The sequence below is a fragment of the Gallus gallus genome, chromosome 5 (genome assembly GCF_016699485.2).
Source record: "Gallus gallus isolate bGalGal1 chromosome 5, bGalGal1.mat.broiler.GRCg7b, whole genome shotgun sequence".
In the NCBI taxonomy this organism is placed as follows: domain Eukaryota; kingdom Metazoa; phylum Chordata; class Aves; order Galliformes; family Phasianidae; genus Gallus; species Gallus gallus.
In genome coordinates, this window is record NC_052536.1 from 35,696,922 (window position 1) to 35,710,345 (window position 13,424).

The following is a 13,424-nucleotide window of genomic DNA, read 5'->3' on the forward strand; positions in this document are numbered from 1 at the left end:
AAGGCTCTTTCTGCGTGATGGTCTTGCAGCACTATGCATACATTCACTCATTTGTTTTCACGTTATGCTTTGTGTTTTATTTTCAGTTGGAGGGATGACAAGCTTCTTTTCAGGGTGTCCCTTGAAAGACACACAGGAAAATTAATCGCGTTACCTTAAACTGGGAATATAAAAAGGATTTAAATTGAAGGTGTGGGGGCCTATTCCTTCCAAGCAAGAGCACTAACCCCCAGGTTAAGCTCAATAAATGGGCAGGGCATCAGGGGACCAGTCTGCTCGGAGAGGTGGTGAGACCTTCATGGCCACGGGCAGTGGTGGACAGGTGCAGGGCTGTGTGACCACTGCTCAGAACGGTGACAGCACCCAATGCAGCTGCTTGTGATGGCTCTAAAGCAGTGACATTACAGAAATGATTGAGCAGAGAAAAACCCATCTTTCTTCTGATCCAGACTGGAAAGTCCTGGTTTGGAGAACTGGACAAGCAGATGACCTTGGGAAAAGCTGAGAGCTGGAGTGAGGGGGAGGGAAGGAAGCCAGACCTCCAGGGAAGGGGTGGTTCTGTTTCAAGCCCTCTGAACTTTGGTTTCTTACACTACAGCCTGATAAATGTAGCAGCAGTTAAGACTTTTGGCTCTGATGTGAGGGCTTCAGAGAGCTGTGGCTGGCTCTTGGAGATGAGGAGAGGCTGTGCAGCCTCTGCTCCTGTCCCAAATAAATAAATTAAAGCTGTGGGGTAAAGCCAGCAGCTGTTTTTTAAACAGATTAAGGGTCTTAGTATCCTCCTTGCCTTTTAGTGCACTGAGCCTTGCTGGGGCAGGCAGGCAGCAGGGCCCACCAGCTGCACGTGGGGCCAGTTTATTGCTAAACCTTGTGTCTTGGCCCTGTCTGGCCCAGTAGTGTTTCTGTGCTATGTCTGGTATGTTAAATACCCAAGAGTCAATAAAAACAGGGAGCCACTTCCTAATGATGAAGGGCTGCAGGAGGAGAAGAGCAAGAGTTAAACCAGCGTAGGAGTTAAATCTTGAAGCGCAGGCCCCTCATGCTGTGAGCTGCCGAACACATGGGCTGCCCATCCTACCTCTCCTTGCTGAGGGTAGAAAGGCTGAGGTGAGACACCTGCACCTTCACAATTTCTACAGCGAATTAAAGAGAAGGGTTCTGAATCTGCTGGGGGGTAAGAGAGGCTTGCAGGGAGCCAGGATACTAAGAGGAAGAGGAGGGTGTGGGAGGAAATAGAGTTCAGACCTGTGTGTGCAATATAAGGAAGTATGGGAATATCCCTGAGAGATTATCAGAGAGATCTCCAGTTAGGAGCAAAGGGCACAGGCTGGACACAAAAATGCTAGCTCATGCAGTTCAGCACATGAAAGTGGATGAGTGAATGAGCTCACAGGGAAGCTGGTGCAGGAGAACAGGAGCGACCCAAGGGAAGGGCTCAGTCTGGAATGCAGGAAAGAGCGGGAAAAGGTGGATGGTGCTGCTGGGTGGGAGCAGAAGGGAGGACAAAGGTGCTGAGGAGGTGGGCTGATGGAGAGAACTGACCCTGCTAATAACAGTAGGTGTGACTACATTAAGAAAAAATACCAAGGGAATTCCTAAGGAATCAGAGAAATGTACTGCTGTGTGCTTGTCCTGGCTCTGAAGAACAGCAGGGATGAGGGACCTTGTGGTGGGAAGTCCCCAGCAGCCCCAGGGAAGCAATGTCCGTGGTGTGAAGGCAGCAGAAGCTGCGCTCCCAGGAGGGAATAGAGTTGTGATACCATGGGATAAACCAGAAGGAGAATGTGCTATGGGGATCAGTCTGTAGTCAGGGGCGTTTCAAGGGAAGTTATCTGATCACTTCCTCACGCCGCTTGTAGGTGGGCTGGGGCAATCCTGTCACAAGATGCTGCTGATGCTGGAGGTGTGCAGCAACTTCAGAAGTTAGCAAGTTCTGTGGAATAAAACCCCATGAAGAACCACCTCACAGAAAGAGGCCACTTCGGTCTCTGGCAGCCTTTAAACCACAGGTTGCTGAATTTAGGAGACTGTGCTCAGTATTGCTAGATAGCTGCTGTCTTTGCATGCTTTTCTACAGTGCATGCTCCTGGCCATTGCCAGGGTCTGGAAACTGAAACTAAACTGAATGGGACCCTGATCTGTATGTGGAATGGATGCTTTTGAACTCTTCAAAGATTGCTGAGACTTATAGTGTCCTATTCAAGGCATTCAAGGTGCTGGAAGAATCTTTTGGGCCAATGTGGAGACGCACATTGGCAGGAGGGAGCAGACAAGTGAGAGCAAGCTGAGTTGTTCTGCTAAAAGTAGCCATGGTGGCAGAAAAAGAACCAAGTGATGCTGGCAGAATTAATGAATGCCCAAGGATCTTCCTTTCCTGATCTCACTAATGAGATGTGTCTGCAAGAGTGCCAGGAAGGAAGCAGAAGGTTATCAACAAAACCAGTCTCAAAAGATCTTTCCAAATGCGTAGGTATGGAAAGGAGTGCAGATAAGCAGTGGCTAAGGGCATGTGTCATAATTTGCTTTCTTGGAAGGTGGGGGGTAACTTATAATGGACGATCTTCACTTCTGTGTTACAGCATGATCAAGTTCCATCATCAAGTGAAAAGGCAAAACGCTGCACTAGCAGTGTACCCTGTGGAGTGGCTGCAAATACACAACATGCCCAAAGCTGGTTTGTGAACAAAAACATATTCTCACATTACTCTCTGTCCTATTTGCTTTAACTGCATTTCCTGCATTTTCACTACTTTGTTACTTTTGCATGACTGAGGAAGGCAAACAGTAGCATAACCAGTACCTTGGCAGTGATTTGGTAGCTGCAGAACTTCCTTGTACAGCAGTACAGCATTTGCTTCATTTATTAAGTCATTAGAGAACTCTTACGACGTTATAACGGCAGCTGCCTAAGGTATTGTTTGTCTAAATGTTGCACTGGGGGCCAGGGAACACACGACTGCCTCTGAACGTCATAACCAGCCTGAAACTCCTGATAACTACACTTTCCTCCCTCTCTCCAGCCTTTGAGTAAAAAATATTTGTATTCAGATGGTATCTGTTTAAATATTTGTATACCAGGTCTGGCCACGTACCTCAGCACTTCCAGCACATTGGTATCTATAGGTGCTGAATGATTCCAAAGGACCCTTACGTAATTTCAAGCCCATGTTTTGTCAGTGGGAAACTGGGACATAGCTAGATGTTGGAACCTTTTCTATTTTCAGCTGCTGCAACGTGGTGCTTATTCAGGAAAGGCTGAAGGTTGTCTGGGATTCTTTGCTGGTGAAAACCCCGCAGTAGGTGGATAATCCCCCACCACTTCATCTGCAGATCAGATTTAGTGGGTGCTACATCTGCAGGAGTGCAGGGTGAGGCCCAAAGCCCCAGAAAAAAGACTATTGCCCAGACCCAATCCTGGGAAACGTTGCAGGCCTGAACTTCAGGCATGGCCCTTTGTACAAGAAGGAAGTTCCAGTGCGTACACCTGGGCAATTCTAATGATATGAGAGCGGAGGGGAAATATAAATGACTCAGGATGACAATTTCTGTACAGTCACTTCCACAATAGCCTTTGGCTCCCATGCAAATTAAGAAGCACCCAGGCAGATGCAGTGCTGTTCCTCATACCAAACAGCCCTTTGCACAGGTTGTATCAGAAATGCCTTGTGGGAGAGGAAACGGGTCTCCCTGTGCGGTTTGGAGCCATCACCACCTACATTGGCTTTTGAGCCTGGCCGACTGCCAGCTGTGCAAAAGTCCCCTGACCAGTGCTCCTGGCAAAGCTCTGTCCTGCGTCAGCAGCTCTGACGCACCTCACCCTGATCCCAAGGTTGTGGCACAGGTGAAATGCAGCCCAACAGCCGGCCGTGGTCCCGCTTCGCTCAACTGAGCCATCGCTTTATGTTCATCACATACTGTTCTGGTATCTGCAGCTAAAATTAGTCTGCACCGCGCTGCCAAAAGGCGATCAGATGCAGATGGGAGCTTGAGCAGAATTATTCCATCTGCATTAATTCCTGGGGAAAACACAGAGGAATAACTGAAATGCGTTAAGGGCACCTACTTCACAGCGGCAGGCTGGGCAGGGAGAGCTGCAGCTCCCACAGCGGGGAGAAGGGGAGGCCCCCGCCTGCAGCTTGGGGAAAGGCAGCAGCGCTCCTTCCCAGGCATGCACTCCTTCCTGTGGAAATCCCCGCTGGAAAGTCTGAAGGTGTCCAAGTTCAAACCGTAGTCAGGCTGTGATAAATGAGAGGGAAGGCAAGCACAGGGCTGCTCTGCAAATGTCCCTGAGCAAGTCAATACAAGAGTAGCCAGGTTTCAAGCTGCGCTCTGCATCCTCACTGCACCCACGGACACCAGGAGCCGGAAAAAAAGGTGCCCCTAGAGCGGGCAGCTCTCACTGAAGGTAGACTCAGTCTCTCCATAGCATGCACTATCTGGCACTTGTGTAGCAGGGGGGGAATCCCAGCCCCCTACCCGCCTGCAACAACCAGCACAGGAAGCTACACCTACGTGTGCTCTGCTAAAATTAGCTACAGCAGAAGTGCTGGGAGCTGAAAGCTGCTTACATGTCCCACTCCTCCTGCAAAGTGAGCTACCCAAAACCCCCCAGCCTCTGACCCCCGTATGTCTCCTATGTGTCAACTGTTTCTGAAAAAGCTAACCGCAGGGATCCCAGGCAGCTCATGATGAGATGGATAATGAACTGTTTCACAGGCTGGGTACAGAAATCTGCCTTTTTTAATAAATACATCTCTCACAGGTACCAAAATAATTATAAACAAAGATGTACAGTATTTACATTCTATACAGTTGCTAAAAAGTGTAGCAATTATGACACACATGGTGTGAAACACACAGTTTCCAAATGCCCACAGTTAACATCATTGCTACCTTCCTCCCAGCAGCCAGGTCACCTCTCCCATGGTCGGACTCCTCAACCCTGAGCAGCCAGGGGCAGGGAGCAGGGCACAGCAGTGCCTCAACCTAATGCCAACCTCACAGTCTTCAAGCAGATGGGACGTTTGTGCAAGCCTGTCTTGCCACCGAGGGGATGAGCACTCCTCACAGCACTTAGTGTCACAAGGCAGCTCTCAAACGCATTTCTGACAACAGCACATTGGACGTGCAGTCCATTATCCTCACGTGGCAGAGAAAATTAGATAACGTGGCTCTTTATCAGATGGTGTGCAAGTTCACTGATCTCTTAACGATGTTACACATCCCATTCCCGTTACTTAAGTACAGGTCAGAGCATGGAACCTGTTAGCATGATGTGCTCCTGGCTGGGCAGTGTAGTATCTCAGTACTTATTTCTCCTTCGAGCATAGACTTTCTTTTTAAATGAAGAAAGTCAGGCTTTTTTTCCTATACATATGTACACAGTCACTTCTCACAGAAACCTCTGCTTTAAAATGTCAGCTGTCTTCCTCCAATACAGCAGTCATCATACATAAGCTGGAAGAAAAACAAAGTGCTGTTAATGCCAGACTCCTAATAGGATACTCCTATCTACTCTGGGACAACAGCCAAATTCTACATGCCCTAGCTCCAGTATGTCTGCAACTTCTACACTGAAATGGTTACATGTGCTATTTAATGGCACTAAGACCATCACAAAGACCAAAGCTGGGAACACCAAATCCACCAATTTATTTTATCTCATGAAGTTCTGTAGGTATCAGCTCAGAGAAATCACAGCGTGAAGCTACCCTCTGTTCCCCAGTGTATTATTTACATTTTACTCTTAAGCTCATTCTATTTATATCCTTGCCCTAACTGTCACCCCTTTGATGGTTGGCAGCGCAACCTTACTTCATGGGCTGTTATCCCCAAAAGTTACATAGGGAGGACGTCATCACTGCAGCACCAGTCAAACAAAGGGCAGGATGTGACTCTTCTTTTGAAAAGAAGCAAACGGTACTTACTTCATCCTCTGTGAACTCTGGCTCTGATTCACTGCTCTCCTCATCCTCACTTTCGGGCAGTATCTGCAGGTCAGCTGTGGTCAGCAGCTTCAGCTGCTCCTGTATGCTGGCGTTGTCTCGTCCCCATGTAAGCTGGTATGGGGAGTAGCCCTGGTAGGTCACTTTGTTCACATCTGCCCCGTGTTTCACCAGAAGTGACACCAGGTCTGAGTTCTGAAGGTCTACGGCCAAGTGTAGTGCTGTTCTCCCATTGCATGGCTCCTGTTTGGAAACAACATGAGGTATTGCGTTAGGGGAGCGAGGCTTGGCACCGTCACACCTGTTGATACTTCTGACTAGACAGCTCAGTTACATTCATAGTGTAAATTACATACCTGAGCATTTACATCTGCTCCTAAGGACAGCAGGTATTCGACAACAGCCAGGTATCCTTGAATAGATGCCAAATGGAGACATGTATGGCCTGCAAGATAAAAACGAAGGCAAAATTTGAGTAAGTCTTACCTAATGCCCCATAACTTGTTTAAAGGTGATAGGACAGGGCACTATCTAAGTCTGTAAACCAACCAGGGCAAAAAACATGTTTTTCAAAACAGCTTTCCAGCTTCCATTAAGTATGGATAACTGGGTTGGATTTTGGAAAGATTTCTTAGGGGGCTTTATTCCAGTGTTTAACTATGCCTTACTGCAACAACTTCCTCCTCCAAAAATTAAAAAAAAAAAAAAAAAAAAAAAAAGGAACACACAAAGACATAACTGCTATGAGTACTGCAGAAGTACTCACTAAAAATACAAAATTCAAAGCCCACGAGAGCCAATGACCATGAGCAAGGAGGCCCACAAGGCTGAACCCACGACATCTTAAGGAAGTCAGGTACTGCATTGCTTCGGGGCCTCCTCAGCACTGCAATGGGAACGAGATACTTCACTCGAGGGCTCTGCTAGGGCAGTGCACGCGTACCGTTGTAGTTGGTGGCCTGCAGGACGGCGAGGAGGTGGTGGGGCTGGCAGTGCTGCGTGAGGACACTGACGCTGCGGAGCGAGCCCTGCTGGCAGGCGATGTGGAGCGGGGTGTTCCCACGGAAGTCCCTGACATCCAGGTCGCAGCCAGCCTTCAGCAGGTGCTCGGCGATTTCGGCCTGGTCCGTGATGACCGCCAGGTGGAGCGGAGTCTGCAAGGCAGGAGGGAATGCACAGCTTTGAGTTATGTGACAAGCGTGGCAAACGTCCAAATACACAAACCCCGCAGTGGCTTTTGAGGACTTCTGCCCAACGGCAAGTACTGCAAGTCAGTTACTTGTGCGTCCTGGCACAGCACACTGCTGCTCTCTAGTCTGGAAGCTACGGACTTGGGGCCCTCCAGATATCAGACATTCCATCCATATGAAGGGTATCATTAACATCCCAATGGAGAGGAATGCGATCCATTGCATCGCGTATGAAAAATGTAAGAGGCTGCAGTAGGACAACGGGCTGCACCCCCCACCGCTTGGAGTGAGCCAGGTGCTTTCCCCGACGTGGGCTCCGACCTAACATCCATCCAACTACAGAGAAACCTCTCCTCGGGAATTCCCCGCGGGCCTTTTGTGGGGGCGGCCCGGGCCGGGGGTGCAGCGTACCTGGCTGAGGTTGTTCTGGAAGTTCAGGAAGGCGGCGTCCCCAGCGGCCTGCCGGATCACCTCCAGGCTCAGGGCCTTTTCCTCGTGAATGATCGCCAAGTGGAGAAAACTGCACCGAGAAAAAAAAAAAAGGGAAGCGCCCCACGTGAGACCCAAATCCCCCCGCGGGACGCGGCTGACGCGGCGCCCGGGTCACGGCCGCAGTCATGTGCGGGTTTCGAAAGCCGGGGCTTTCGGCGGCCGGGGCTTTCCGCGCCGCGGAGCCGCCTCTTCCTGGCGCCGCTCCAGGGACTTTCCGCGCTCCGCTCCGCTCCCCGCCCGGCGCCTCCCCGCCGCCGGCGCGCCCCGGCCCGGCCTCCCGCGGCCTCGACTTACGTGTCGCCGTCCTCGGTGAGCTGCTGGGCCCAGGCGTGCGGCCGGGCGGGCGGCTCGCGGGGCTGCAGGCGGATGTCCTCCAGCTCCCGCACCAGCTGCCTGTACTCCTCCTCCTTCATGGAGTCCAGCCCGCTGTCGTGGCGGTCGTCGGGCGGCAGCAGCCCGCCTTGCCGTTCCTTGCGCGGCGGCTCGCAGCCCTCCACGGCGGGCGGCTCGGCGGGGCGGTGGGCGCTGAGCATGGCGGCGGAGCTGGCGGGGCGGCGCGGCGCCGCGGCTGCTGGTGCTGGCGGCGGCGTTCCGAGACGGGCGGGCATCCGCGAGTGAGCGGCGGCGGCGGCGGCGAGCGCCTATACACTCCGGCGAGGGGATTTCTGCGGGGGAGGAGCCGCCGCCGCGGGAATTTCCAGCCGCTCGGGCGAGCCCGGTCCTGCTCGGCGCTAAGGGGCGGGCAGGGGAGGAACGGGGCCGGCCCAACGCAGCGCGGCCCGGCCCAGCCCAGCCGGGCGGAATTCCCTGCCCCGCCCGCGGGGGGGGGCTCGGCGCGGGGAAGTACTCGCCGTCCCGCTGAGTAACGCGCTGCCTGCGGTACTTCCCTGCGGCGCCCGCCCGCTGCCCCGCGCTGCGGCCCGCCCGGGGCTTCCCCGCCCGGCGCGGGGAGAGGGCCTCCCCGAAGGGGGCATTAATCGGCCCTCATCTGACGTGCGGCGGACCGGGGGCAGATTTCGGCCTCCTGGTGGCGAGGTGACGCTGTAAAGCCGGTCGCTATCCAGAGGGGGGGATGCCGAGGCTGCAGTCAGTACGCTGAGCATCTCGCCTGCCGCGCTGCCCCAGGTGCCCCGTCTTTGTGCCCGTGTCGTCCCGACAGCACCCACACCTGCCCTCGAGGGCTGCCCGTCCTGCGCCACTCCTGGGGGAGGGAGGCTCCACACAGGGCCCGGGGCTGCAGGAGAGGAGCTTGTCTGCGCTGACCCCGCATCCCAAAGCCTTGAGAGTGTCACGACGATAATACTCTTTTTGAGAGACTCATACGGTATCGTGCATGACTTGCGTTAAACTGTCATACTGGCTGCAGGCCTGCAGGTACGGCATCAGCCTTCGAAACAGCTCACCCCTCTGCCGTGGAAGATTTTCATCTGTCTCAGCGGCATGGGATGGGATAGGCAGGAAAGTCCTGCTCCACTGTGTGCATGCAGTTCTTGCCAAGGACTGTATAGAACCCTTCAGAACGTTCGTGCAGATTAAAAAAAACTGCAAACTTTTTTCCCCCTTACAAAGTGGTATATCCTGTCAGCATCCTTCTTCTCTGTGTCCACTTTAATTTTTACTTCCCCGCTCTTCACTGATGCCCCCCCATCTGCTTGCAATGAGAACCGGCTGAATGCAGCCTCCCACAAGGATTAAAGGCAGTGTGGGGTTTAGCGATGCCGAATTTTTCCCTGGTGAATTTCTCTGCTGCTTCTCAGATGCGGGGGATTCCCATTAAGAATTTTTCTCCTCTTGCAGCAATTGCTGGCCTGGCTGACTAACTGCCCGGGATGTGCTCCGGCCGCTTTCCCGTGGGATGGTCGTCCCTCTGCAAAAGGCCCTGGGAGAAAACCCAGAGATGAAAGGGGGAAGAATAGCGGAGAGGGCACATGGGTTCCTGAAAACAGCTGGTCCTGGTTTCCAGCCCGGCTGTACCATTCCTGGCCTTTTTCTCATTATTCATCTCAAGGCCTGGGACAGCCCGCCGGTGCTTTTGGGCAGGTTTAGGAAAGCCAGGCAACTTTTTCTTGTATAGGTTATGGGGTTATGAAAGTTTTGCAAGCTTCTTGAAAGGGTTTCCCCTTTTTAATGTAAATTGGCAGGGGGAACTTAATTACCAAATGAATCTCCTCCTGCCTGCCTCATGGCAGGGAAGGGAGCTTGGCGCAGGCCTGAGCCGGGCAGCCTCCCACAAAGGTTCTGCTGGAGCCAGGCAGAAATTACACTGCAGAACTTCCCGTCTGCACTGCAGCAGCTGGAAACCGAGCTCAGCAAAACAAGTTCTCTGCCTCTGCAAATGACTTCCAGCTGCTGTCACAGGCAACCTCAGGCTATTTTTAGAAAGCATTTGCCAGGCCTCGTTTTGGAGGCACGCGTGTCGAGGTGTACTCGTTTTACGTATGTCTGGGAGCCGTGGTGCTTCAGATGGTTGTAGATGGTGGAAAGGAGATGGAAAAATGATTTCTGGCTGGAAAGGTCAGCCCACTTCCTGCTGGGTGCAGTGCCCCAGCCGTGCCCCTGGCAGCCGAGGCTGAGCTTCAGGGCCAGTGGGTGCACGTCCGTGCTGCGTGTTCACTGACGCCTGTTTTGTTTTGAGTTTTGTTTTAAGAAAGTGACATCCCAGAGTTAACAGTAGCTCTGACAGTCTCACCGCAGGGCCGCAGGCATGGCTGGTGCCCACGCTGTGAGGGAGCCAAAAGCTCAGCTCAAGAACCAGCCCTGGCCTTGCCCCAGTACCTGTGTGAAGTAACAGGCAGCCAGTGGATGACAGGGCAAGCAGGATCTACTAAAACAAATAAAGCTTCTATCTTCTCTGTAACTCCTCTCAGCTAATAATTGTTTACAGTATTTGCCTAGAGGGAGAGCATAAGCTTGTAGGAGACAGTGTGACACAAAGGTTTTGAAGCTGTGGGGAGGTCATCAGTGCTGTTTCTATGCTGCTGAGGCAGTGTCCTTTTGCTAAAAATTAACTAATTCTATCAGTCATTCTGTACAATTTTCCTCATAGTCCACAAGCACGAATAAATATGATAGAAAGAAACAAGCTCAGCTTTTCAGTGCGTAGTTTTGTCCTTTTGGTTGCCTGATGCTCAGATTTGCTGAGCGCCTCACCTGTATACTGCATGCCCCTGGGGTCAGAGCAGCCGTTCCGATCCAGGACAGGTTAGAGTCCGTTGCCATGGTCTGTGCCAACTTGAAGGCCTCTATCCTCTTGCATATGCTGGTTTTCATAGCTCTACTCTGAATGTACTCATTTCACAGGAAGGAGCTTTTCGCACTCATCATCTTGGGACCCAGGGCATTTGCATTTTGTGTTTGTGACTATGTTAGGAGTCCCTGCTGCCTGAAGGAGGCAGTTTTGTGGTGCTCAGAGAAGGGCTGTGCAGACGCTCTGCAAATGGCTCCTTCTCCTTGTTACATGGACATCGCAGTACTGAGGGCATTCCCAAAGCAAAGGGCTACCTGAACAGTGCTGTGCCAGTGCAAAAGGCTGTGACCACCTGGGTTTGCACCTGGTATCTGAGGACTGGATTTTGCATAAGTCCCCTCTGCCCTAAACACCCCATCTGCTGTGCTGCCAGGCTGTGGGGAATGTGTTTGGTTTTATTCCAGCCTCTAGCTGGCAAGGCTCAGAAGCAGTCTTGCGTGCCTGACTGCTGGAAAGGGGCAGTAGGATTTTAATCCATTTTTGAAGTACATGCAAGATTCTCGTGCTGCTTCCTCAAGCAAACACATTAAACTGCAATTTCCTGATTGCCACACTAATCATGAGAGCTGTCTACTGCTGTCTCTGTGATGCTGTTGATTTACCAGAGTTGGTCCCTCAACTTCGTACTTTTGTGATTGCCACTGCAGATATCTATTAACTGTTTCCACCCACTTAATCTGAGGGACTGTGAATGTGTAGGGAGTAAACATAACAGGAAAGGGAGTTCACAGCATTCAGGAGGATGTTGGCCCAGGCTAAAAACAAAAGCAAAGCAAAGCAGTGCAGTAAACCCACTGCCTGCATGTGTCGGTCCACGTGAGATATCCCCATTCTAATCTGTGTGCCCTTTTGAAATAGGATTCACTGTTATTTATCCAAAGGATTAAAGACTTTGTTGTGCAGTGGAAGCTAGGAAACACTAGCTAGAAAACACTTATTCTGACGGTGTTTTGCAGTTAATATCAGCTTACTGTGGCCTCCCATCTACAGCTGCTACAGGGGTAAGGACCAGGCAGCATTCAGTTCCGAGCCTTTTGTCCAGTGCTGAACGAGGGCAACATGTTTCCCTCCTGCTTTCCAATAATAATTTGACTGTTGTTAATTTGAAAGGATTTTTTAAAAGCCCACGTGGGCACACGAGAGTTAAGCACAGGTTATTTTTGTCAGCTCACAGTGTTACGCGTGGGCTGTTTGCCTCCCCCTCGTATATTTTTGACTGGGGACTGTCAAAGAACAGCCCCAAAACTGTGAGCTGTGGATACAGAGGAAATATTTCTCTGTTCTATTCAGGCTGACATGATAACCAAGCAAAATAAGTGGGAGGTACTTTTTCAGCATGAATAGACAAGGTCCAAATTAAGTCATTAAGGCTGTTCTACAGTTAAAGAAATGGAGCTCGCCAGGGTGTCCAGCTAGAGCTCCACAGGGTTCTTATGTTATGTAGATTTCTGACTGACCATGCTCAGTTTTGGTTTTATTTTTAGGCTGCGTCTTATTTTTGATGTCTCTTCAATTGACTGTTGCATCCCTGGGAAGATCTGCATTTCTCTCTGTGAACCGTGGGGCTGTTTATAAATCCGTTGCTTGCATGTCTGGAGATCCTTAGGGATGAGATGTGTGATATAAATTTAAACTGCTTTTGTTGTTATGCCTTAGGGGTAAATATAGGTCACTCCATTTGAAATCTGCTACCACTTGGAAGGCGAATTTTCTCTGGTGTCATTCCCATTTCTCTCATGGAGGTTTTGTTACAGCACGTTGCTCGCAGTGCCTTTGCCTTGAGCTGATGCTTTTGCCTGCTGCAGCAAAACTTGCTGCCATGTATAAGAAAAGCTGTACAACGGGAGGGGGAGCAGAGGCGAGTCTCATGGGCTTGTAGTACAACTTCCCCTTCAGCAACACAAATAACACTGCTCCCCATTAACATGGCCCCTTCTCCTACGGCAGAGTGGAAGCACCTGATACAGAAAACACCAACTGGAAGCGTGCTGACAATTACAAAGGGGCTTTCCCCTGCAGGCAGCTGTGACATTTGGTAATATTACCTTCTCTAGTTTTTCCCAGCAAGAAGGAAGCTTGCAAAGGTGGGGAAAGAAGCACCATGGGACCGTGCAGAAGAGCAGTGCTGTAGGAATTCAGGGCACGGTCCCTGTCAGGCACGGGGAGCAAGTAGGGTTGTACTAAGCTGCTACTTTCCTTTCTGTTTGAATTTGGGATATAGAAGGCTGAAGCTGGGTCTAGATGTGAGTTTCCCTGTGGTACAGGTTGATGTTTAGGGCAAATGGAATGCCTGAGCTCGGTGAAGCAGGGCTGGCTGCATTCTGAGTACAGGCACTGTGGGCCTCGCTTGCTCTGATGCCTAAAGTTGGTGGGTGCAAAGGCTGCACTTTATCCCAACAAGCAGATATGCTGCTTATATGGAAATGGCTGGAGCAGATGGAGCCCTCTGCAGAAAGCAGCCACAGGGCAGCCTGAATTAGCAGCTGAGTTGTGTGTGGGCTCAGGGATTTCCCTGGGGACGGATGTGGGAAACACAGGGGCTAATGCACC

The 13,424-nt window shown here is 51.3% G+C and overlaps 1 protein-coding gene across 1 annotated transcript; it reads right to left on the minus strand.

Moving 5' to 3' along the window:
* Positions 1 to 4,718: 4,718 nt before the first annotated feature.
* NFKBIA (NFKB inhibitor alpha) lies at positions 4,719 to 8,243 on the minus strand. Its single transcript, NM_001001472.3, has 6 exons — positions 7,922 to 8,243; positions 7,547 to 7,655; positions 6,889 to 7,099; positions 6,302 to 6,390; positions 5,928 to 6,188; positions 4,719 to 5,457 (listed from the first exon to the last, which is right to left on the minus strand). Exons 1-6 carry the CDS (start codon positions 8,158 to 8,160, stop codon positions 5,410 to 5,412), a joined length of 957 nt encoding a protein of 318 aa, NP_001001472.3. The 5' UTR covers positions 8,161 to 8,243; the 3' UTR covers positions 4,719 to 5,409.
* Positions 8,244 to 13,424: the final 5,181 nt, after the last annotated feature.